This window comes from Mycothermus thermophilus, assembly GCF_041956435.1.
Source record: "Mycothermus thermophilus strain CBS 625.91 unplaced genomic scaffold VTJ04scaffold_1, whole genome shotgun sequence".
Classification (NCBI taxonomy): Eukaryota; Fungi; Ascomycota; class Sordariomycetes; order Sordariales; family Chaetomiaceae; genus Mycothermus; species Mycothermus thermophilus.
The window spans coordinates 4,600,010-4,623,035 of record NW_027191427.1 but is presented as its reverse complement, the minus strand read 5'-3'; the positions used below and the strand labels follow the sequence as shown (position 1 = coordinate 4,623,035).

The 23,026-nt window shown below is 56.2% G+C and overlaps 8 protein-coding genes across 8 annotated transcripts; 4 read left to right on the top strand and 4 right to left on the bottom strand.

The window, feature by feature from the left end:
• Window positions 1-2,009: 2,009 nt before the first annotated feature.
• Window positions 2,010-3,404, bottom strand: VTJ04DRAFT_1741 (uncharacterized protein; the record flags this gene model as incomplete). Its single annotated transcript, XM_069359462.1, has 5 exons — window positions 2,010-2,454; window positions 2,517-2,686; window positions 2,756-2,823; window positions 2,880-3,110; window positions 3,170-3,404. 5 exons carry the CDS (start codon window positions 3,402-3,404, stop codon window positions 2,010-2,012), a joined length of 1,149 nt encoding a protein of 382 aa, XP_069224349.1.
• Window positions 3,405-7,055: 3,651 nt separating this feature from the next.
• VTJ04DRAFT_1740 (uncharacterized protein) lies at window positions 7,056-7,626 on the bottom strand (the record flags this gene model as incomplete). The annotated part of the gene is made up of 2 exons (XM_069359461.1): window positions 7,056-7,096; window positions 7,359-7,626. The coding sequence occupies 2 exons, from the start codon at window positions 7,624-7,626 to the stop codon at window positions 7,056-7,058; spliced, it is 309 nt and encodes a 102-aa protein (XP_069224348.1).
• A 29-nt stretch (window positions 7,627-7,655) lies between these two features.
• VTJ04DRAFT_1739 (uncharacterized protein) lies at window positions 7,656-10,676 on the bottom strand (the record flags this gene model as incomplete). Its single annotated transcript, XM_069359459.1, has 6 exons — window positions 7,656-7,759; window positions 7,821-8,019; window positions 8,089-8,967; window positions 9,035-9,693; window positions 9,769-10,351; window positions 10,674-10,676. The coding sequence occupies 6 exons, from the start codon at window positions 10,674-10,676 to the stop codon at window positions 7,656-7,658; spliced, it is 2,427 nt and encodes an 808-aa protein (XP_069224347.1).
• Window positions 10,677-10,830: 154 nt separating this feature from the next.
• VTJ04DRAFT_1738 (uncharacterized protein) lies at window positions 10,831-11,785 on the top strand (the record flags this gene model as incomplete). Its single annotated transcript, XM_069359458.1, has 2 exons — window positions 10,831-11,040; window positions 11,405-11,785. The coding sequence occupies 2 exons, from the start codon at window positions 10,831-10,833 to the stop codon at window positions 11,783-11,785; spliced, it is 591 nt and encodes a 196-aa protein (XP_069224346.1).
• A 4,855-nt stretch (window positions 11,786-16,640) lies between these two features.
• On the top strand, window positions 16,641-17,472 carry VTJ04DRAFT_1737 (uncharacterized protein; the record flags this gene model as incomplete). The annotated part of the gene is made up of 2 exons (XM_069359457.1): window positions 16,641-16,691; window positions 16,993-17,472. The coding sequence occupies 2 exons, from the start codon at window positions 16,641-16,643 to the stop codon at window positions 17,470-17,472; spliced, it is 531 nt and encodes a 176-aa protein (XP_069224345.1).
• Window positions 17,473-17,889: 417 nt separating this feature from the next.
• Window positions 17,890-19,662, top strand: VTJ04DRAFT_1736 (uncharacterized protein; the record flags this gene model as incomplete). The annotated part of the gene is made up of 1 exon (XM_069359456.1): window positions 17,890-19,662. The coding sequence occupies one exon, from the start codon at window positions 17,890-17,892 to the stop codon at window positions 19,660-19,662; it is 1,773 nt and encodes a 590-aa protein (XP_069224344.1).
• A 25-nt stretch (window positions 19,663-19,687) lies between these two features.
• VTJ04DRAFT_1735 (uncharacterized protein) lies at window positions 19,688-20,198 on the top strand (the record flags this gene model as incomplete). Its single annotated transcript, XM_069359455.1, has 3 exons — window positions 19,688-19,849; window positions 19,966-20,022; window positions 20,076-20,198. 3 exons carry the CDS (start codon window positions 19,688-19,690, stop codon window positions 20,196-20,198), a joined length of 342 nt encoding a protein of 113 aa, XP_069224343.1.
• An 18-nt stretch (window positions 20,199-20,216) lies between these two features.
• VTJ04DRAFT_1734 (uncharacterized protein) lies at window positions 20,217-22,157 on the bottom strand (the record flags this gene model as incomplete). The annotated part of the gene is made up of 2 exons (XM_069359454.1): window positions 20,217-21,265; window positions 21,329-22,157. The coding sequence occupies 2 exons, from the start codon at window positions 22,155-22,157 to the stop codon at window positions 20,217-20,219; spliced, it is 1,878 nt and encodes a 625-aa protein (XP_069224342.1).
• Window positions 22,158-23,026: the final 869 nt, after the last annotated feature.

The following is a 23,026-nucleotide window of genomic DNA, read 5'->3' as shown; positions in this document are numbered from 1 at the left end:
AGAAAGCAGAAAACGCCAACTCGCAACCATGGCACGGAATTTCCCACAAAACGACTGGTCGAAGCGGTGTGATCATGCTGAAGCCCTGGTGCATGGTTTGCGCGGGGGCGGCCGCGGCAGCAGCAGAAAGAGCCGAAACAAGCGAGTGAGCCCTGACAGCTTTCCTTTGTGGAGGTCGCGCCACACATCTATCTGCTTCTCGGTAGTTGTTCGTATTTCCTCGATGGCGTTGCTGTTGTCTCACCCCAGATCGTGGGGTTTTTTTTGAGGCTCACCAGCTGAAGATGAGTGAGGTGGATGGTTGCGCAATAATTCGGATCTCTCAAGTTGGTTGTGAAGATTCCAGCCTCCAGCCTACATCGTGGCGGGGTGGAATTCAGCTTTCCCCCCCTTTTCCGTCACGGTGACGGCCGCAGAACAAGCTCCGGGACAGATCCGGCTGGAGCCGGTCTCCTCGCTTTCGAGCTGACGAACCGACTGTACAAGTCGAGTATTAGACGGGGCGGGGAGCTATGAATTGTACATAGTTATTCTCCAATCCCCAAGGAGACCCATGATCACTGGTTGTAAGAAAATATTCATAGCGCGGGATGGGGATGAGAGAGACAATGTGACAGAATGCGCACAGACCAAGAAACAAACCTCAGATTAAAGCTGGCCCCCAAGCCTGTTGGCTTGCGCTAGCGGTAGCTCCCGCATTGTGGATTTCTTGAGATGGATCCAGAGGTGGGCTCCGTGTTACCCGTTCACCTCAGGCATGAAAGAAAAGCAGATGCTTCGTGCAGTGATGTTGAAGGAGGATGTACCGGCTCCATCACAACAGAGACCAACGGCAAGACGTGGATACCTAGGTAACTTGAATGAGTTGAGTCGATGTGTGTGTGACAATGCTAGCATTCTTCGCAGTGGAGTTTCGGTTCGGTTGGCTGGCTGGTTGTTTGCGTTGACGCGTTGAACGGGTGGAAGAGCCTGAACCATTGCGGATGGGAAGCTTGGCCAGGTGGAGCCGCCGGGGGACACAACGCTTGGATCCGGCTTGGTCAAATCCAACCGATGGCCGCAGCGGGTCCCGACAAAGTGGGTCACCCCCGATCCCTGGTCCGATCCGATCGGCCGTCGATGTAACATCAACTCGGGACGCACAAAAAAGAGCGTCAACGAAAAAGGTGCATGCATCTCGCTGGATCCCACAGCAGTCTTCCCGCCAGCCAAGTCTGGCCATGACAAGCCGTTCCTGTGAAGGGAGCTGAAACACACGCAAACACCTGGCAGCTCTGAACGACATGGGGATGGCATCGTCTTCCAAACTAACTCTGCAGAGTTGAGCCTCGGTGTGGTTGCTCGGTCTGCTCTCTGGCATTCTCACATTAGCCTCAGGCGCCGAGTATTCAATCGGGACCTAGCGCGACCCCATCCTCCGCATGCTTCCTCTCAGGAAAATATTGTCCCTCGCTCTCTCGCTCTCAGCCTGTTTTGCTCTCCTGCACCAAGCCCCGCAGCTGTCCAAAGCACTCATTGCCCCGCCGTGACAGCGCAGCTGAACACACAATCTCCCACCCATCAAATGTCAAGTTTTTTTTTTTGCGCACAGAGGGACCATCTGACGATCCATCTGTCTTCTCACGTCATCCCACAATGCAGCCAAGTGTTGGGGACAATGTTGATTAGGCCGAATCGAGATCTTGGTCCCGAAACACGAGAAGAGGCCTAAGCTAATCTAAGTGACAACAGAAAAAAGCAATGCCATGCGATCTCCATCTCGTCAACCTCCGATAACCGCATGTCCCTTGCCTGTAAAACGAAAAAAAAAAAAAAAAAAATAAACACTGCCATGTAAGTGTCCCAGCCTAACGCCTGTTTTACCTCCATGTTCCATAATCCTCTCTCATACCGATGCACAACCCCCTTTTGATGTTGATTAACCCATTGTTAAATGCAAGGCAACAGAATAAGAAATGATGAACTGAAAGAGCCACGAGGCAGAATGTGTGATGGTGAGCTGATGCGGCTTAGTTGGGGAAGATGCGCATGGGGAAGAAGTAGAGCGGCATGGGCTCCACGTGCCAGTGCTTGACACCAGCCTCACCAAAAGCCTCCTCCCAATCAGCCGACAACTCCCGAGGGATGCGCCAGCCATGCTCGGCGCTGCGGAGGCGCATGCGCACAAGATGGCGCTTCTCGTTCGGAGACTGGCCATTGGAGAAGCCCTCGCGACGGTGAAGGATCGCAAGGTTATTAATGAAATGCATGTCGCCAGCCTGAGTCTGGATCTCGAGCTGAGTGGCCTTGGCAATCGCCTCAATGGCGTCGAGAGCCTCGATCTGGCGCGCAGTGAGCGACGGCAGATGCTCAGGACGAGGATGGGCCTTGCTACCCAGGAGGGCAGCGCGGCCGAAGTTCATGATGAGGCGCTCATCCTCGTAGAAGATGATGGGACGGCAGTGGAAACGCGGCCTGGAAAATCAATCGAGTCAGCAATCATCACCAACCTGAGGTGTGCACAACGGAGAACTCACATGGCGAAGGGCCAGTCAGCACGGGCGAGGGTGCGAATGACATCGGGGCGAGTGGCCGCCAAGACATTGTAGACGGTGTAGGCCGACGAGATGATGCACCTACCACCGGCAGCGGCAGTGCTGCGAGTGAGCCAGCTCACAACATCGCCAGTCTCCTCGTTGTGGAACGTCTGCGAAATCCCATGGTGTTAGCTCGGATCCAAGTCTGGTCAGACAAGCAAGTGGCGGAAGAGACTCACGATGGCCTTGGTCGAATGGCGATGGTGCTCAGCCGCAAGCTTGGTGCTGTTGTCCGCGATGATGTGGACTGTTGAGATGATCAGCAACTTGTCAGAATGAGAACAAGAGATCAGGTTCACTCACCCAACATGTTGCCGCGCTTGTCCTGACGGCCACGCTTCTCGGCAATGTACGACTGGACGCCGAGGTAGACCAGAGTCAGGTCCTCAACGGTGTAGTCGGCAGGGTTGATGCCCCGGAGGAGGCAGAAACCCTTACCATCATGGACGTCGAGGCTGAGCTCCTTGAGCTTGGGACCGAGCGTGGGCAAGGGGAAGTTGGCCGGCTCAATGAGGTCACCGTCCTGGCCGAGAGCTATGCTGGTGTCAGCAAAAGGTTGTCAAGTCAGATGAAGCCAAAGTGGAAAGACATACCTTTGTAGGCCTCAAGGGCGGCCTTGATCTCGGCGATGTGAGTCTCACTCAGGACGAAGATGTGATCCGACTTGTTGTTGAAGTCGGCACCGGTCCAGGCCATCTTGTGGGAGAGATGGGCCGGGAAGCCAGCCGGCAGGGTTGGGACATCAGTCTTGTTGTGGAGGGAAACTCCCAAGGCCACAATGGCCGAAGTGGCGGCAGCAAGAACAGGTCCGGTACCGGCGGTCGACATTTTGATCGTGTCTTTAGACTTGGTCAGCATCACAAGAGACAAGAGACCCAGTGCCACTGGACATGGGACCGAGACATTATGGAGAAGGGTTGAGGGCAAGAGGTGGAAGACTCACCTTGGTTGTAGACGAGAGTGTCAAGTGGATGTGAGTGATGAGTGGTTGACTCTTGGTGTTGCTTGGAGTTGATTGATGAGAGACGAAGGCAGAAGAATCAGATCACAAGTGTGTGTGGTTGAGAGTTGACGAGACAAGTTGTTGTTGTTGTGGTGAAGATGGAAGACTGGAACTGGGGGAGAGTTGAGGAATCTGGGGGGTTATATAGTCGAGTTTGAGAGATCTCGGAAGAACTTCCAGGCAGCCCTTCGGAACAACTCCAACACTTCTGAGAACTTCAGGAAGGCAACGGACGGCACATATCGTCCGATCTCGTTCCCGAAATCGAAGTCGCGAAGACGTGCCGTCTGCTAGCTTCCGTGTTACTGAGACCGCGAGTTCCCTGGCTCAAGCCCACAGAGTCAGGAGGGAAAGACGTGTGGTACAGCTCAGAAGAGCCAGCATGAAGGAACGAGTTTCCAGACCACGGGAGGACAGAACCAAGCAGCAGGTACCCGACGGCAAGGACGATTTCTCGAGGAAAAGGTCTTGGTCGTACATGCCAGCTTTTGAGATGCGGATGGCCCCAGGCTATGTATGTACACAACACCGCCGTTTCTCTCCTGGGCGAGATATGGCCTTGTGCTTGCCAGGACAAGTTAAGTCCAGCACAGAGAAGAGGACGTCGTGGCTCATGAAGGGTCTATGGACTGAGTGGCGCTCTCCATGGCTACCGGGGTCCCAACCATGTCCTCGGAATGCTCCATCTCGGCGAAGGGGTGGAAAAGCAGATGGAGGGGTTTGGGCTTCGGTCTGAGGTGTGAAGATGGGCAATGGAAGCCACACGCCCCTATCCCTCGTCGGACTCATCAGACAGGACGTCGATCATCCGCCATTTGCTTTGATGGGACCCGGATATGTATGTGCGGCCTTGGAGCTAAGCAAGCCTTATTCAGCGATCGTCAAGGTAGCCCGTGCCCGGAGAGGCTGAAAGCGCCACAATGCCCCAGGTTTGGGAAGACGAAAAGGCGGGGCATAAGGATCGGTCCAGGGGTTGGCCATGGCCTTGTGTTGACATGAATGGCATTTTCCCATGTTGGGGAATCCGCTGGGAAGCCACCTGAGAGCGCGTATGGATGACCTGTCACAGTTTTTAGTTCTCTGTCTGGGCAAACTCTACCCCTTACTAGAGTAAGGTAAAAACAAGGCACAAAGTGGACGTTATGGCTGTGGATGTTGGGGAATGCTCAGGGGGGGTGCAACGTTCCCGCATGTTGCTGCTGGTGCGGGTGCGTTTGCACACCAGCAAAGCACCAAGCTGCATGTACCCCGACAAGGAAAAGGACCATGAATTTCTGAGCTGGTTTGTGGACGGGCCGGCCCACAAACCTAGTAAAGGGCCACAATCTGGCGAGGACGGTTGATAGGATCGGAAACTCACTGGAGAAGATATGTAGGCATGTATAAGAAGAGACCATCCCATTATTGTTCATGCGAACCTCGTGCCCGGCATGAGGAGCCGCTCCAAGTTTCACTGCGTGTGCACAGTATTTGGATCTCTTGGCGCCGGGATATTCAGGCTCAAGACCCCAAAGCTTAGTTGCACTCAAACGCCGGAGGCAAGAAAATAAATGGACCACGTATGTTTCGGCTGCGAAGGCACATTAGGATGGTTGCACCGCTGTGTGTGACACTGGCCGATATACAACGTGAGAGCCAAGGAGAGAGAGAAAACGCAGAGAGACGGGACCTAATAATCCTGTTTTATAGCAGAAAGGGCAGAAATGAGTGAGAAGAACGTGTGAGATCTCGGTTGGGGCCTCTCACTGAATGGAACATGATGCGATGAATCTCATCGAGATCGGTCCAAAGCATTCGGTCTCAGTCCAGTTCGGGCGGCCGTTCAGGGGTGCCTATGTGGGGTTCCGTCCCGTCACCGACGGTCGAACCACGGAGTCACGGCCGGGTCGCCGCAACGGGCGGGAGCGGCATTTGCCGGAGCTGATGTGAAGTTGCCGAAGTCCACCTGGCATCCCGAGCGCCTCCTCTGAACACATGGGCTGCACGGTCAAGGGCAACCGAGTGGGTGGAACTACCTTGAGAGAGGTTGTGGTGCTGAAGTTGGGGAAGCTGGACGAACGACGGCCCAACAACAAATGTGGAAGCCATGGATGATGCTATGCACCAGGCTGTGATAACAGACTGCAGGGGAAGTCACTGAGCTGTCAAATGGGATCAATGAGAGGGAAAGAATGCGGCGGAAAGTGGTTCGATTTTTGGTGAATCCTTCGAGGCAATTGCAGGCGACTATCTCGTCGTGTGCCCAATGCCTGAGACAAGAAGAACCTGGATGAGGTGGTTGTTGCCTACAAACAACCTCGAAAGCAAGACCTCTCTGGTTGAACCCCGGTATCCTGGTGCCCCTGCTCCTGCATCTGCGAAGCAGGTTCATCTGGGGAAGCGCAAGACTGTGAGGTCAGATTTTCCATCCCCGACCTTCCAGGATTTTCCGTCCAATATGGATTATCCGGAACCCCGCCCAAAGCCGCCCTTTCCCCGAGCACAGGATGGGAGCTCTGTGCCCAAGTGTTACCTCCATCAGTCGAGGTGTAGTCTCGAAGCCATCATGGTTGGTCTCCCACCCTCGCATCTGTGTTTGTGGAGTGAAAGCGTGGCGGCGAAATAGATGTGTTGTCTGGAGAGATGGGCCAATAACAACCTGGAAGAGAAGAGCAGAGCTTGTACTGTATGTACATAGATTGCTGGCACCCTAAAGCCACAAAGGAAAACATGCAAACAGAACGACAGAAAGGTCTGGACGGTTGGATGAGCCTGGGCATCGGCTGTGTGATCTGTCGACCCTGCTCTTTGTTCAATGCCTCGTGCTTCCGCTAAACCTAGGCTTTGTTGCTGCGAGGCTGTGGACTCTGGTTGCTGCATGGTCGCCAAGTCATCCACTTCCGGATGGCGTCGACTTCAGGTTCGGTGCTGCTGCCCGACCCGCGGCAGGACAACATCAAGGCCACATCATCAACGCCAATCGCATTGGAGGAGGCTAAACCGGTCTGACTCTCGAAATTGGCGTGGCTGGGCCGGTGTGAAGAGGCTTCGGGAACAAGAACATTATGCGCAATTGGCAGAGCCAGAAAGAAGGAAATCAAACGGGAAGCATCCTGGATGGTCTTCGGGGAAGTTCGCCGGACATCTCGAGTCCGAGGCAAGGTGATCCGGTCACAGCCGGGCATGGAGGCACAACGCCGCCGTTGGAATGCCCGGAAAACCTTGTTGGGGAAGCTCGGGTAGCTCTTCCGGGGGGTACCGGGTGCTTGCGTGCACACGAGGAACCAGCCGGGGGGGAGGGGGGAGGTCGAGACCGATCAGATGAAAATGAGATCTCTGTGTTTCCATCCGTGCATCCTTGATCCCGGCTTTGACGATCGTTGTCGAATCCGCGGACGCCTGCTGTCTAGGAACACGCGCCGTTTGGCATGCCCATACCCGTCTTAGGCGAAACTGGTCAGCATGGAGGTTGATACCCCATTGCCAGCATCAATTGGTCAGCTGCGAGTCCCAGAGGTGCCTGTGTGCTCCAGCCACTCTGCAGGTGGCCTGCAAAGTTGAGGCTTCCGGTGCCTCTGACCTTGTGCAAACTTCTACATTCCCGCTGCCTCCCGTCGCGGTCGACAAGGAGTTTCGGAGAGGGAGGGGGGCACGCAGACGGATCTTCTCCATATATGAGATCAGCACCTGAGAAAACTGGGATCATCCAGAGGAATGATGCAGAGTAGGTACATCCCAACTTGAATGGGATGGCACGGCACTGGAATTGCCATGATATCCTAAATAAAATGCCAAATCACCAGACATTCGGCCATCTGGGGCCTGTGCTTCTCCAACAGTTAGTCCCCAACCAAACCTAGGCAGACAGGAACGGAACCTCAAGGTCGTTGCATCGTGAGTTTTGTGTCCCCCAATCATCAAGCCCCAAATGAAAATAGGCCTCTTTGGAGGCGCAGCTCGTGCGCACCTGCAGGCCTCGCTCGAAAAAAAAAACAACCATGATAGCCCTCCTTGTTCATCTTTCCCAAGGCCCACACCGATTACCGGCCAATTTCTGGATGTTGTCATTGTCGCTGATAAAACACAGCGTCGTCGGCCTAAGCCATAGTTCGCGGTTGCCAGTTGCGTTCGTAGAGTTGGCTGACATAATAGTACTCGTTCTCGTAATCTTCCGACGCCCAGATCTCCTCCCATTCCTTTTCTATAGTGACCGTCAGCATATGACAGATAGACCAAGCGGAAGAGGTCCAGTGGATGCTTACGATGCGCAGCTACAAGCCGTCGCGTGGTGTGAACAAACGCAACACCTTCGTCGTCCAGCTCGGCGAGAGTTTGGAGGTCCTGGTCCTTGCAGTCTTCCGAGAAGGGGTAGACCGCCTTGTTGCAGTAGTGGAAGTAAGCCAACAGAGTATTCGCTCCCAAGTTGTATTCCTTGACATTTGCCTCTCTCGCGAACCTCGTCTGTCAAGCCAAGGGTCAGCAAAACTGTTGATGGTCGCGTGCTCCTCACAAGAATGGGCGACTTCTCACCTTCATCCCGTGCTTCCGGGCATAGTCTGCATCATGTTTGGTGATCAAGGCAATGTTGTGCAACAGGATGAATGTCACCAGATACGTCGTAAGCCAGGTCTTCTGCTTCTTCTCCTGGGTCATCTTTTGCAGTTGCTCTAGCGCTTTGCGACGAAGTCGAGGCTGGATTTGGTGGATGATGACCGAGTCAATCTGTGCCCCCATCACTGGCGGGAGCGGGACCTTGCCGTGGAGAGGGTTGTCCTTGTCGTCGATGATGTTGCCGGGCATGTCCAACGTGTCCGGCCCAACAATCTCAAACGACTTGGTCGTGAGGCGAACCGACATCCAGAGGTCAAGCGTTGCGACGAGGAGATTTTTCTCGGCTGGTGCTGTCGACGGGTCCACCGACAACCTCATGGCGAGTTCGTATGTCTTGGACAGCAGTCCTTGGCGCGAACCTAGCAGGTTGTGGCAGCAGCTGAACAGGCCCTTCTTGATGTACTGGTCGAACTTGGCCCTGGCCTCATCCAAGTTGACGATGGCGAACGGTGGAATGTCCACCTCATGCCGGCGACCGTCCTTGGACACCCATGACCTCTTGAGCTTGTCGCCCTCTTGGGGTCGGAACTGACGAACTTGTAGCTCGACCCATTGGCCTGTATAGCCCTCGGTAACTCGGATCGTGCGGATCTGGGACGACTCCCAGTTACCAATATCATCCATGACGCTGTCTCTCCAGCGATTTGTCCACTCTTGGCCTTTGACCTGTCCGGGCTTGAAGAGCTTCACGTCGGTGATCTTGAGACGCAGGCAGTTAAGTCGGTACACCTTGGCACTGCTTGCAATTTTCTTGCAAGAGAGACAGGGACCCTTCTCATTGTCAGGGTCGAGGTTGCACTAGCAAGAACAGTTGCATCAGCATCACTTGCATTTGACCGCAATACACAAACCCACCAGGACCTACCCGAATTCTCTGCATCCGGCAGCGGATACAGCTCCCCATCTTCCTAGTGAGCGCCGTCTTCTCCCGTGAGTCTTGGTCCTTGAACGGACCACGTTTGGCTGGCGTGGTCTTGTGGGTTGGGACATAGTCCAGAGATGCGGGAGTCGCAGACTCCTGGGGAGCCGACGTCTTGGTATCCAGACCAAGTCCAAAACCACCGGGTTGCGGAAAGCGAGACGATATGGACATCATGGTGGAGCGACAATCATACGGCGACGGTGCATTGCTGACGGAGTACGGTCCAGGCATGCTACTTTGTGTTGAAACGTCGGCGACATAAGGCGACAGTTGCATAATGTTCGACGACGCGAGAGCGCTTGTTTCGGTGCCTTCTGTCTTTGGGACCGCCGCGACCTCCGGATAGACCATGGCCTCCTTCCCGATAGCGGGCTGAAACGACATTACACGCTCCGGTTGCAGCGGCGGGTAGTCGCTCAAAAACTGCGCCACCATGGCGGGATCGTCACAGGCAAACAGAGCATCAGAGTCAGGCGTAACGGGCGAAGCAAGGAGCGAGCCCTGAGATTGAGGCTGCACCGATACTACAGTCGCGGTGCTCATGGCAGGGAGCTGGGGATTGTCATAGTCGAAAGAGCCAGACTCGAGGAGAGGTGAATACGCTGGCGAACATGTCAGCATCTGGGATCGGATAGCTGTTGGAGAGACTTTTTGGAAGCCACGAGAACCAAACATACATGGTTGTGACCCGAACGGCGAGCACACAGAAGAAGAGCACACAGAAAAGTTGGCAAAACACTCGGCCAGCCTTGAGCCCGTCCATCCAGAAGAAGGGCTCCTCGGGGGATGAAAACCATGGGACCTGCGGCCCGGTTCCGATCTGTCCGTCTCGCCGCTAAGAGATGTCTTCTCCTGGGCACTCGGCCCAGGTATACTGCTGGGGTATGATGGCGCCATCTGGCTCTCTGGGCTCAATCTCAACTTCTTGTGCAGATGTCGGTGGTCGTCGTCAACGGCCACAGAATGTACCCGGTTGTCGTGGATGGAAAGCGGCGAGCCGCTCAAGCTCAGCAGGTCGTCGACGGGCCGGTTCAGTATCAGCGCCGCCTGCTGGAGGACGTATTGTTGACTTTCAGGACGGGTGATGTCGAATGAGCTGGGTGCCGGTGGGATATAGGCGGGGCCTTGGCCTGGTATATACTGGTGGCCGGGCGACCAGGAGATGCCGACGGTGGAGGGAGGGTACGGTAGCCCGGGGAAGACGGGATCTGGAGAGATCTCGTCGTAGCCATAGGCCCGCCGCTTCCTGATATTTGCGTTCTGGACGATGACAGTTAACTCACCGCACATTCGGTGATCGAATGAAACGAAGGAAACTGGGGGGAGGGGGTTAGGTAGTAGATGGGGCGCGAACCGGCGACGCAGTTGCGGATGGGGCGAGGAAGGGACAAGAGCCGGAGCGAGCTGGGGGGCGACAGTGCGTGTAAGTCACACCGGGGGAGGGTGAAGAGTACCACACAGTGGGTGGTAGAGATGACAGCCGGGAAGACATGGTTGGGAACAAGCCACGGCGACGGCGGGTGATGTCTAGCTATGCGCCGTGCCGCCCAGCCTTGGATGAAAGAAAAACGGAAATTCTTACCATGATGAAGACGAGCCAGGGGGGTGTTGTGCTGGCCGAGTCAGAGAGGAGTGGTGATCCGGGATAGTAGCCTCGGCAGAGGTGCGGTGCCTGGTCTGCAAGGGGGAGACGAGAAACTCGCAGAGCCAGTCGCGGAAGACGTCTAGAAACGACCAAGATGGTAAGCCGCTTCAAGAGCTTGACGTCCTGGCGTACGTGGAAAGGGACGGGGTGGATGCCCAGCTCCGCAACGTCTCACGGATGCGCCATCATCAACAACGACGACGAGACAAGCCGGTTGACTAGTGCGGAGTCCGCTGCGGGCGCACCGAAATGGCACCCGCTGCAGCTGCAGACGGCAACCCAAAGCCGCACGAGGCAGACCAGGGTTAGAGGGGTGGGGGGAAGGGGGGAGGGGTGGTAGAGAAAGGAAAGAAAGGCAAAAAGAAAACCGGGCTGAGGAAGCAAGGGGGTAGGGCCCTTGGGAGAGCAGAGAGACCGGGAGGGGGGGAAAGGAGGGGAGGGGCTTCTCGCAAAGAGAGAGTCGCACAAGCGCGTTGGTGTTTTTCCTGTTGGGCAGGCCAGGGTTTAGAGCGCTGCCACCGCGCTGTTGTCGGCTGCGGACCTCTGCCGGTCTGGACTTCGGGGTTGGTTTTGCCGAGCAAGTAGGTTGCCGGCGGAAAATGTTTGGTGTCGCTGGAAAGTGAATGTGGTCGCCGCAGGCCACGGCGACGAAGACAGCGCCTCGACAGTCAGCGACCGCTTGGCACAGCCTGGGGGCGCTGGTCGGGACTGCTCTGCCGAAGTTGGCGCAGACTCAGGTTGCCACGCCGCAGCAACTCGAGATGGTAGATGCGATGGCTGGCAGACAGACAGACAGGCAGTGCGCCTCTCGAATCGCAGTCGAACCTGCACCTAGTCCCGAGTCTTTCTGCACTCAGCGCCGCGCGTCCAGCTTGCTGAAACTATCGGCGGCGGCAACAAGACGAGGCAGCGCGGGCGGGAGTCGACTGCCGACACGCGTGCAGCCCAATGATGGCAAGGTCGCGGGAGCTCTGCGACCGGAGAAGAAACACTCGCAGGTCCCGGGGGGCGTCGATGTCTCACGGCGCAGGGCCGAGATGGAACCGTGAGTGTTGGGTGGTGGAGTCGGAGACGCGGCCGGTGAAGAATGCGATTGTCCCGTTCGCTGGTCTGGGAAAGAATCGGTGAAGGTCGAGAGCAGATGATATGAAGGAGGAAGATTCACCGGTCGCGGGGAAAGGCGCGGCTTGACCCATTCTCTTCGCTTGCACCCTTGCCAGGTTGTAGCCAACCCCGGCTCCCAAGTCTTTGGTGCGGGCGGCCAGTGGGCAGGGCGAATCCGACTAGGGGGGGAGAACAAGCCGCAAGCAACAGCAAGCAATGGACGCAGCAACCAAGCAAGCAGCAAAAAACCTACCTTACCTTACCTACCTGGGCACTCCGCGGCTACTAGGTAGCTACCTAGCCCGTCGAGCTAGGTGCGTCGGGACCAGCCTCACCACGCCAAAAAGATGCACTCCACACTCTGCATGTCACCGAGATGGACCCCAAGGTTCAAGGTTTGGATCCAATTGTCTTCTTTTCACCTGCGCCAAGCAAACATCAAAGCCGTCATCTGGGCCGGTCCACGGGGTTGGTCCTTGGAATCATCATTGCGTCCATCGCATCCTCTGTTCAGCCCAACCAGCAACCAACTCCCCGTCCCACCCCTCCATCTCCCTGCCTAGGTAAGGTACGGAGCAGGCCTCGGAGCAGCCCTTCAACGTTTTCCCGACGATCCAATCATGGAACCCTGACCGGTGCTTGGGGGCAAAGGGTCGGTCCATTGTTGGTGCCCCGGTACGGAGTAACTACCTACGTATTGTATCACACAGCCTCTCATCATCTGATGGACACGTGCCCGTCTACATCCACGGCTAAGCCGGCTGCCGTCGTGTCGTTCTGAGCATCCTTGCATCTCTGGGTCGTCAACTCGACCCCCCGCCTCGTCAAAGTCGGTCCGCCAAAACCAGGCAGCATCCAATCCTGGGTGCAATGCAGCATTGACGTTGTGGTTGGGTCTTCGACACATGGCCAAAAACGGATCTCCTGCATCGACACATGAAGGGGAACAATGCCCTAGTTTCCCGCGCTTCCCCATACCTGCGCATAGCGTACATACATACATACCCGACACTATGCCAGGGCTTTTCTGCGCGCTCGAGCATGCGCTCGCCCGCCCAGCCCAGCCTGCTGGTGTCTGAGAGCCAATTGCGAGGTTTCAGAAGCCTCAGCGAATGTTCTAGCGGCCCCGGTTGGCCCGGGCTAGTCCACTTGGCAAAGGGGTCTTACCGGCCCTTTGCCTGTTTGGGGTTTGATCATTCGCTTCGTGGGGAGCAACGCAGCGGAAGGGATGGGGAGACAAAAGTGAACCCAGGAAGGCAAAATGATAAGTACCATTCACCATCACGGATACAAGTCGACAGGAGGGCAAATCTCTCTGTTTGAATGTGTATGTACTTACAATACCCGAACCGCCTGACTTGTAGGGGAGGCGTGTTGGTCTCTCAACTCCGATTCGTGATTTGCAAGGCGTAGCACTAAAAATCCGCCGGAGAACCCAGATCGACATCAACCGCCCTCATGTGACCCCCACCGATGCAAGACAGCCCTCCAACAATCTCTACAAAATTTCGTGATATTACTCCGCTACTAGAACGCATCAACCGGCTAATGGCTTGCTTATTATTTGAGACCTTTATAACCTGCCTCTACGAGGATCAAAAACCCCCAGCCAACGCCCGAGGGTCTCAGTTACATCCGGGTTTTGGACCCAAGTTCTGACCGCTTTCAAGCAACTCTTTGCGTTCGATAGGTTGGATCCCGAAGGAAGCTGCATGTCCTTGGTCCAGCACCGAGTTCCCGCTCCTGTCAATGCATGAGATGACATCACGGCCTTTTCGACCCATGCCTCTTGTCTCAGGAGGCAAAACTCGGATCTTACTATGGAGGTACGCCGTAGGTTCTCCTCAAGTGATCTGCAAAAACCTGCCAGGATTCGGAGCAGCACACCAACGTACTGAAGTCTGCACCGCCCATCATCGTCAATTGTGTCGGTGCCGTTTGCCTGATCTGGGGCATGGATAGGTACCAAAGTCGACTTCACGCTAGGGAATCGAGATAACATTGGCTGCTGCGGTGCCGGTATCCGGACCCACTTAGCTCCGTGCTTGCCGGCCGGGCACGGAAGTGCCCGCCGCTCATGATTCCCGTCCCTACCAGCACCATGAAACTGCGGGGCGTCTGTTGGACGGGGCCGGGACGGAGCCGACGTCAGGCCCCAGTGGACCCCCGACGGGGGTGGAGTCCCCAGAAATGGGGAAACGGGATCTTGTCGAGAACCGGGCCCTCCCCAAAAATGACTCATTCGCAAAGATCTCGTTCGAAGGAGGAGAAAGTTTGTCAGGCCGCGCCGGCACCTGCACCGGATGTCCTTCCGTTGGGGCTACAACTCCGCGTAGGAGGGTTGGATGAAAATGTTTGCTGCCACGCGCCTGCATAACGCTTCTGTATCTGTCTTAAAAGAGATCAGCAGTTTGGACAGCTTTGGTAAGTGGGGGGTATCTCCGCGAAAACCATGGCGTGTGAGGGGGGTAGAATAAGATGATCCCTGTGACTGTCGTACAGCCGAATGACCAAGTCCATTAGTTGAAAGTTGGATACAATGCTTTTTTCGGATTATACTTGCCTGACTATTGTAAGGACCTGTTTCTTAGCGAATGGGTCTGACCGGGAAGGTGACCTCCAATACAAGACCGCTTGTACTCCCTAATACTTTCCATTCCAAAACTTACCGGTTCTAAGACTATTTTTGGCTAGAAAAAATCATCATACAATAACTATACGACGGACTTCTGTCAAAATATATGATACAACAAAAGAATGTCGGGCTACAGGTGGTTTGCAAGGGATTATCTTGCCATGAGCTACGAGGTCGTGATACGTTGTAACATTTTGATCTGTAAGAAAGTCCTGGGACTGTGTTGATTGAAATGACAGGGCCTTGGAACTTGAAAGCAGTGTATCAGGCTTTTGTTTTACCCCCCTCACACGCTATGGAAGACAACCCACACGCCCGGACAAATCTGATGAACACGACTCGGTGCAAGTGAACATGGGGACCTGGCCAATGTCAGTCTTGACCAGAGCTTCCTCACCACCCATGGCCTGCGTAGACTCATACGAACCACTTTACTGAATGAGCAAATCCCGCCGCGGCAATCGACCTGGAGGCTTGGTTGACAACACCAAGTCTCTGACATCGGGTCGCCAGGATGGCTGGCCCCTCCCTGCTCACCGGTCAAGTTCGGTCTGCGTCGGATGCGGGTCCTGGCAAGGAGGAAAAGGAGCGGGAACTCGCCCCAACGCAACCTTGTGATCCCCCTGTGGGCGCTCTGGCCTTACGGTATCCTGGAGATGGGTCAAAGTTCCATCGTGTACATCACTGTGCACGATTCAGGGTAGATTTGACCACAGCCGTCCAGGCTTCGCTGACGTTACCAAGACGACAAACAGTTTGCCAAAACTGTGTGGCTCCCCTCACAGTGAGGGTGAGGTGGGAGGGTCAGGTGTGGTAATGATACCGGCAGAAGATTGATGCCAAACCTCCCGTCATCACCAGACTGGTTGATTCGTTCATGACGGAGAAATGATATCTGATGATAGGTCGATACCAGCCTGCCGTACAACACTATATCAGTCACGGGGTCGAGCATCCTTTCACTGTCCATTCCAGCTAGGTCTTTGCTGGACCACACATCAAAATCTGGGGATGCAGCCACGCACCACCCTCTAACGCAGCAAAGGTAGACCGGAACCTGAGTTCGCGATTCCCCTGGTCGGCCGTGTGATGGGTCGATATTCACAGATTGGGAGCACGGTTGGTTATGTATCATCCACCACATCACAAGACCTCCACAAAATCCGGTGCGGCACGATCCAGACTTTGAACTGCCATATGTGTCTGGCTGGATTGATCTCAGTTGTTCGGCCGGAACTATTCGGGGGTGCTGACAAATGGGAACGATCCGAGCATTTCGGCTTGTTCGGAAACCTTTAGCGCACAACCGATGTGCGATGCAGAAGAGTGAAGCTTGACATTTGTCGACCTTTGACCGTCCATCAGCCTCCTAAGCACACAAAATGCATGAACGGTGAGCTGGGTGGCCTGCCTCCCACACAAAGTTCAGCGGCGGATAGCTAGCCGTCCCCAATCCTCCGGGCGGGGTCCGAGCAAGAGATTTTTCGCAAGGGCTGAGAACTCCATTCCCACACGTCCCTGGACAAACGCTTGGCGTAAGTAGCTGAACATTGACCAAGCTCCAAGGGGACAACACGGTGGCACATTGAAGGTTATGGATGACCCGTCGGCACAAACCATACATAAGCATGTTTTCAGCAGCTGCCCCTCTGCGGTCCCGAGTCCGGTATGTTTGAGTTCAAAACGGCCTCGGACATTCACAACGCCTTAGAAGACGGAAAGCAACCACCTCGCTCTACTCTGCTTTTGCTCCGTGCTTCTAGAGGCATGCGGTCAGTCAGCCTCATCCCGAAAGCAAGACCTTCAACCCGATCTGTATTCCTCCATTGGTATCCCAAATCTGTCTCCCTGGACCCGAGCTTGGAGACAGTCAGCGACTCTCGGTTTCCAGTTCACGAGAGCAATAGAGGTGTTAACCGCGAGAGAAGGCGACAGCCCAGTTTTGGTCGTCGACACCCAGCAACCAGCGTCATTCTCACCTGGCTGTGAAACCAACCATACAGCGGTCGCATCCAATTCTCCCCTTGGGCTCTCGTGTGGGTATTTTCCCAGTCAAAAGAGACTTGTCGACTGCTTGGCGAGCCTTTGAAGTTGAGCCCTGTGTCCGAGCCTGACCAGCTTGGGTGCCCAAGAGCGGTTCCTGGAGAATATTGGACCAACAGACAATGTGGAACTATCTCAAGCGATCGATGTTGGAGCGCGAGGCACCAAGAAGGGTAGGTGGACGAACATCTTCATGGAGCTCGAGATGCATCACCAGGTGTTAAGGCCCGCCTTGGACTGGACAGCAACATACTCTTTCATGACCCTCACACGACCTCGACCAACACGGTGAAGTTTTCCTCCTCTCACTCCAGTCCAAGCACACCTGGGTACATCTCGCTTCCGGGCCGAAGCCCCCCTTCGACGCACCGGAAGAGTCCCGAGGACGAGGCCGGTTTCAGCAGCCAATCAGAGAGAAGTCAACAACATAGCCGTAGAAAGTCTGGACCGCTGGATATTCTCCTCCTGTGCCAGAGAGCTGCCCTCCTCAAGATGCGTCTGCAGGCGCCCATCTTTGACATAGACACGAACAAGTCGCCCAACTGTTTGCTCGTACTCAGCCAGAAGCTGCAGCGCCGAACCTGTTGCATGAGCCCGCACGGTATTTTCGAATGGCAACCGCGGCCAGAGCTCCATCTTCTCCTTTGCTACTGTTGCCGCCGCCACCGCCGCCGCCGCCGCCGCTGCTGCTGCTGCTGCTGCTGCTGCGAGCTGCTGATCAGAGAAGGAGTGCCGGTGCAGGCGAGAGTTCCGGGCAGGAGGCTGTCACCCGCACCCCATCCACTCCCGTCCCGAGCCCGGCGTGCTACACGCACCGGCAGGAACATCGATGACGGAAAGCCGCCGCCGGTGAGCACACATCCTACGGTAGAAATCTCGGGCTCCGCTCAAGGCGTCCCGGGTCTGAGGCAGGTTGAGGGAGGAGCGCCTACCTCTCGTTCCTGCCTTAGGTGACCGACCGCGCGATTCGATGGCTCGATACCTTGTCGCTTAGGTAGCTCGCTGCTTCCTTTGACGCTCTGGCGGACTTCGGGACTGCAGGAGTGACAGTTGCCAGAGTCAATCCCTTCGCCGTTGTTTGGTCGACGCTCTTTTCTATGCGAATCCGTCGTCCCGTCTTGGTCTTGTCAGGTTGTTTCACGCAGACAATGCTCTAACAGTCCACGGATCATTCCCGACTCATCCCCGGCTTCTCTTCAACGCCTCTTTCTCCGAAAAATTCAATTCCTGCCTGTTTGGGCCGAAAAACGTGGCGACAGGAAGTCTGGCCTGATCTCTGGAACCATTTCTGCGGCCTGATTCGAACACCCCAGCCTTGCCAGAAACTCGGCGGACTCGACTCGAACCAACCAAGCAAGCTTTGATGTTACCATGGATCTCAATTCGGCGGCGATACACCATGTCATTCACCCAACGGCTGCCTTCTCGCAGGTCGCTCCGTCGGCTGTGATTTCCGCGACCCCCAAATCCCACGACGTCCCTTGGGGCGAATCCCAGCTCAACCCGAAAAACCGGATTGACAGCCTCGAGCTTCCACAGAATCCCCTCTGGCGAGTAGATGGCTGTACTGGCCTGGGAACCCAGTTCTATGTTGTGCCCCTCTTCGTCCGCGATGCCGCACCGCTACGCTTCGACGTGTTCATTCCCGAGGAGGCTGTGTCTTCGCCGATTCTGCGCAAGCTTCTCGACCTAGATGCCGCGTTTCACACCAAAGATGCCACACGTTTGCGGAGGCTCGGTGTCGCCAGCTACATCGTGCGTGTGCTGCAGGCTTGGGTTGAGCGGAGTGGACAAGACGCCTTTGTGAACCTCACCGGGGCGTTGCCGTTCGGATCGCGCATCATTTTCGACTCCCTCCACTTCGACGTGCGCCAGACCAGGGTCTCAGCCGTGCCGACGTACTACGTGGAGAGACAACTAGTTGGGGTGCCGAAGCTCAGCCAGGTCATCGGGGTCGCCCCCGACCTCATCCCGAAGGCCATCGACATCTGGGATCTGGTCATTGTCCAGGAGTCACACGACAGCGTGTGTCTGGTACGCATGCGAAACGAGGCAGCAAACGGGGCCGCCGACAAGCTCTGGATCATGAAGGCCATGACGAGCAGCACCAAATATCTGTTTGTCGAACTTCGCAATTTGCTTCTGCTGGAACCCCACGCCAACATCATCGGAAGACCCGAGTATATCGTCACCAAGCGCTGCCTCTTCGGCGGTAAGACAGGTGTCGTCGGCTTCCTGCTTCCCTACCACGCGCCGGGCTGCATCCGAGACAGGCTCCCACTGGCGAGGATTCACAATCGACTCGACTTGAGAGAGCAGCTCAAGTGGTCAATCCAGCTTACATCAGCCACTCTTCACCTCTGCGAGCGCGGACGCATGTTTTACCCCGACATGAGACTCGACAATGTCGTGTTGACCGACTCTCGCGACGCTGTCATGATCGATTTCGAGCAGCGCGGCGTCTGGTGCGAGTTTGCAGCCCCAGAGGTGAACGCGATTGATTATGTGCGGATCCTGGCCAGCGAGGAATTCGATGATGCGTACCCCCCCATCTCAGAAGAGGTCAGCGCTGAGTTTGCCCGGATCCTTGACGGTCTCGTGCCCGGGTGGAGGGAGCTGCAGGCCTCCGATGATTACGAGTCTTCGAGGCCTCACGGATACGCCAATTACAACATCCCTTGGCTTGCACTGGACGAAACCGAGCAGGAGGCGGCTATGGTGTACATGCTCGGCAGAATTTTGTGGTGCATCTTCGAGGGCCAGAGCGCACCAAAGGTTGCCGTCTGGCAGTCATACCGTTGCGAGCCGGACATCGTGTTCCCCTCATACCGCCTGACGCCGCCTGTCTTGAGAGATCTCATCGACCGGTGCACGAGGGGAAGACGCCCCGAGCTGTGTGATGTGGTTGTGAGATGCGGCAGCAAGCTCGTGCTTCGGGGTCGCGAACACAACAGCAGCGCCGAGGAAGTGATGTGTGCTGCCCGCAAATGGTGGCAGGTCGAGGTCAAGGCTGCAAAGGAGTATCTCGCGACCCGACAGCAGCAAAAGGCGGACGGCACCTGGGACGGGAATCACTGGGGCAGGCCAACGCTGAGGGAGGTTCTCGCAAAGCTGGAGAAATTCAAAGAGGGCATCATGTACTAGCTGGGTGCTGGGCTCATGGTGACCGATGGCAGCAACAGGACTAGGTCGAAGAGGGAGGGCACATTTCACAAGGGACCTTGTTCGAAGCATTTCTCAGGTCAGGACGCGCTACGCGAAGTTACCAGGTTTGCACATGTTGCTAGCTAGAGATCACGGTGCTTGTATTTATTACCCATGGAACTACAAGGTAGAAACAAGGTTAGAGGGACTCCATACTATCTATTAATACAGCTTTGGCCTTCGCAGATTGGCTTTGATGCATGGCACTAGTGACCTCAGCTGCGACGTTGATAACCTATCTAGGAATATATCCGACTAGTCCCTCGTCATGACCGTGCTTCCGCCTCGTTTTCTCATGAAGTATGTGTTCATCATGGAGCTGACTTTGATATTGCTGTTACACATGTGGGAAGTCCTCCATTATTATCACCAGTCCCCCCGTTAACCCGTATCTACCACCAAACAACACATCATGGACAAAATCAACGAAGTATGATAATCTAATGCCAGGGCAACGAGCCAGGTACCCAAATTAAAATAGGTAGGTAAGCTGATTACTCCCAATCCCCATGCCCATGCAGCGGATCCCCTTCCCCGTCATCCACCACCCCGCCGCCTCCCGACATGATACTCTTTGCGTTCCTCACCTCCCACTCAAACTCGCGCAGCGCCCTGAGCTCGGACCGGAAAAACAGCAGCGCCAACAATCCGTCGACGACGCCGGCCGCCAGGTTCAGCGTGCTCACCAGCACCAGCACGAACGAGATGTACCGCATGTCGTCGGGCACGAACCACACGGCCACACAGCAGCCGGCCGAGACGGCCAGCGACAGGAAAAAGTGAGCGGACCGCCACGACTGCTGCCGCTCCTCGCCCGCGCGGTGGGTGCGGATGAGCCCGAGCAGCGAGTCGTACGCCGCCGGCGCGAGCGTGGCTCCCGGGATCCCCGGCGCGGGTCCCGCCGCGTGGTGGCCGATACGGCTGCGCGAGCGCGACGTGACGGTTCCTTCGTTGTCGTCTAACCCAGCACCGCCGTCGTCGCCTGGGGTGGCGCCGTCGAGGAAGTAGGCGAGCTGCGCGCGGTACGAGGCAGTCAGGTTATTGTCGTGGGACGGGTCGGATTCGTCGTCTGGGACGGCGGCGTCTTCGGCGTCGCTGGCTTGGTTGATGCTCGGGGTCGGGGTTTGGAGTTGGAGGAAGGCGCCTTTCTCGAGCGCCGCGGAGCCGGAACGGAGGTTGTCAGATTCTGAGGGTGGGACGGAGCCGTTGGAGGAGGGTTTGGTGGTGGTAGTGGTAGCAGCAGCGGCGGCGGCGGCGGAGGTGGTGGCGGTCGGGGTAGGGCCCCGGTTGGAGCTGAGGGGAGAACCTGGAAGGATGGCAGGTTGTGGGGACGAGGATAGTGAGAGCGGTTGCGGCGTCTCCGAAGGGAGAGGATAAAAGGTGAGCGTTGCTTCCATGGAGAAATGGTCGCTGAGAGAGCAGCCGTGGTGTGGATGGCGCATCATCATGCCGATCTCGACCCTCTTGACCACCCAGCCTCCTCCGAGAGCGCGGATGTCGCCAGGTCCTGCAAAGATGTAGTCTAGTCTCTTCCCGAGAGGATCTATTGTGTATGTCAGCAAAGGGTCGAGGCTGTAGACGGGCAAACATAGTTGGTGTGGCATACCTGGAGTATCTGGGGAGACAGGGACGTGCGGTTTTCCAGGACCCAAGAGCTTCTGCTTTGACTTGGGCCAGCGCCAAGTGTTGTATGGCCCGTTGGAAGTGGCCCCATTTTCTCGGATGTTGAATTCGGCACTTGGGATGGGCCGGCGGCGGGCTTCCTCTGCCGGGTGGTAGGAGGCGCCGAGCGAACTATCCGGATGGAGAACGCGCCAGACATCGCGCACCGGAGCAAGGCCTGTGATCAGCTGGTACTCGGGGGACATGGGAATCATGTTCATGTCGCCCATGGCTAGCACAAGGTGGCCGCGCTCCGAGGCACCGCGAAGCAGTTTGGCCAACTCCCACGACTGGGCCATGAGCGTGAGGAGGTGTGTCTCATTGGGCTTGCCGTTCTCGTACTTGGCATGGGTGTGGGTGTTGAAGACTTCGACGACCTGCTTCGGAGCCGGGCCGTACCGGATCTTGGCCCAGGCGACGCCTTTGCCAACATACCAATCGCCAAGCCAGAACTCGGTCGGGCGGCCGTTCAGGGGATATCTGAAGAAGCCGCTGTCCTCGATGGGCCAGCGAGATAGGATGGCAAGACCACCGCCAAAGACGCCGCTAAAGTAGAACTTGCCATAGGGAAGGATGAAGCGGGTATGGCGGCGTATAGTCTGGTAGTCCTCCTGGCTGAAGCACTCCTGGAGAGCGACGATGTGCGGTTGGGGTTCGGCAACAGCAAGTTGGCGGCCAATCTCGGCGAGGCGTTCCCGGCGCAGCTTGGAGACATATTTCAGCCCCCAGCAGTTCAACGTGACGAGGTTGAGCTCGTCCGGTGCGCTCGGCATTTTGGAATGCGGCGCGACGTGGCGGAAGCCGATGAGACGAGACGATGACGGGAAAGTTCAGATCAGACCAATTCTCGCAGTTGAACGGGGACGGTTTTGTAGAAGTAGTCAGGGTGGCATCTGAGATACTCGACCTAATAATAGGTACGGCAGGTAGCGTTGAGTTTAAAGCCTGAGCCGATGGAAGCACGTGTCACTGCTGGCGGCCTCGACCTTATGTCTGTTTGGGATAAGAAGATGATTGGGGGTCTGGGATCAGCCAGGGATGTTTGGGTGGTCAACAAATATTCCGATGCATCTCGGGTCTGGAACACCACAACAACCAAACCGTCACGCTGACAGGTTCACATGAGATAAAAAGTGAGTTCGACTGAGGCATGTACCAGAAAAGTCCAAACCAGGGACTCCCGTTTTCCCCTCAGCTGGAGATTTGTGGTTTCGGCTGCGACGGGAGCTCCGTGCCGACCGACAAGCAAAGGCTCAGGTTCATGGATCAAGACAAAAAAAGCGAAACGCGCCCATGGGTCGGCTGAAATGGATGGTTCCGCGAGTTGATTTGCGATTGACCAATCACGGAGCGTTGTTTGCCGGGGCGGCCCCCGAGCGAAGGGCAGCTTTCAGCAGCGTCAGCCAAGACTCGCCGAAATCCCCAGGTTCCACCGAAGGTAACCCTTTCGCATCTGCATCATCCCTCGCGGCATCGCGGCATCTGCATCGCAAAGAGGCCTGGAAAAATCTAGGGAGGCAGTCGTGGATTACACCTTCAACTCTTCCAGAGCGGCCTCTGACGCCACCAGGCTTGGCGCTATGTCGGCAGCAAACCCAACAGCAGCAGCGGCTTCTATGCCAGAACCTCCATCGAAACGACG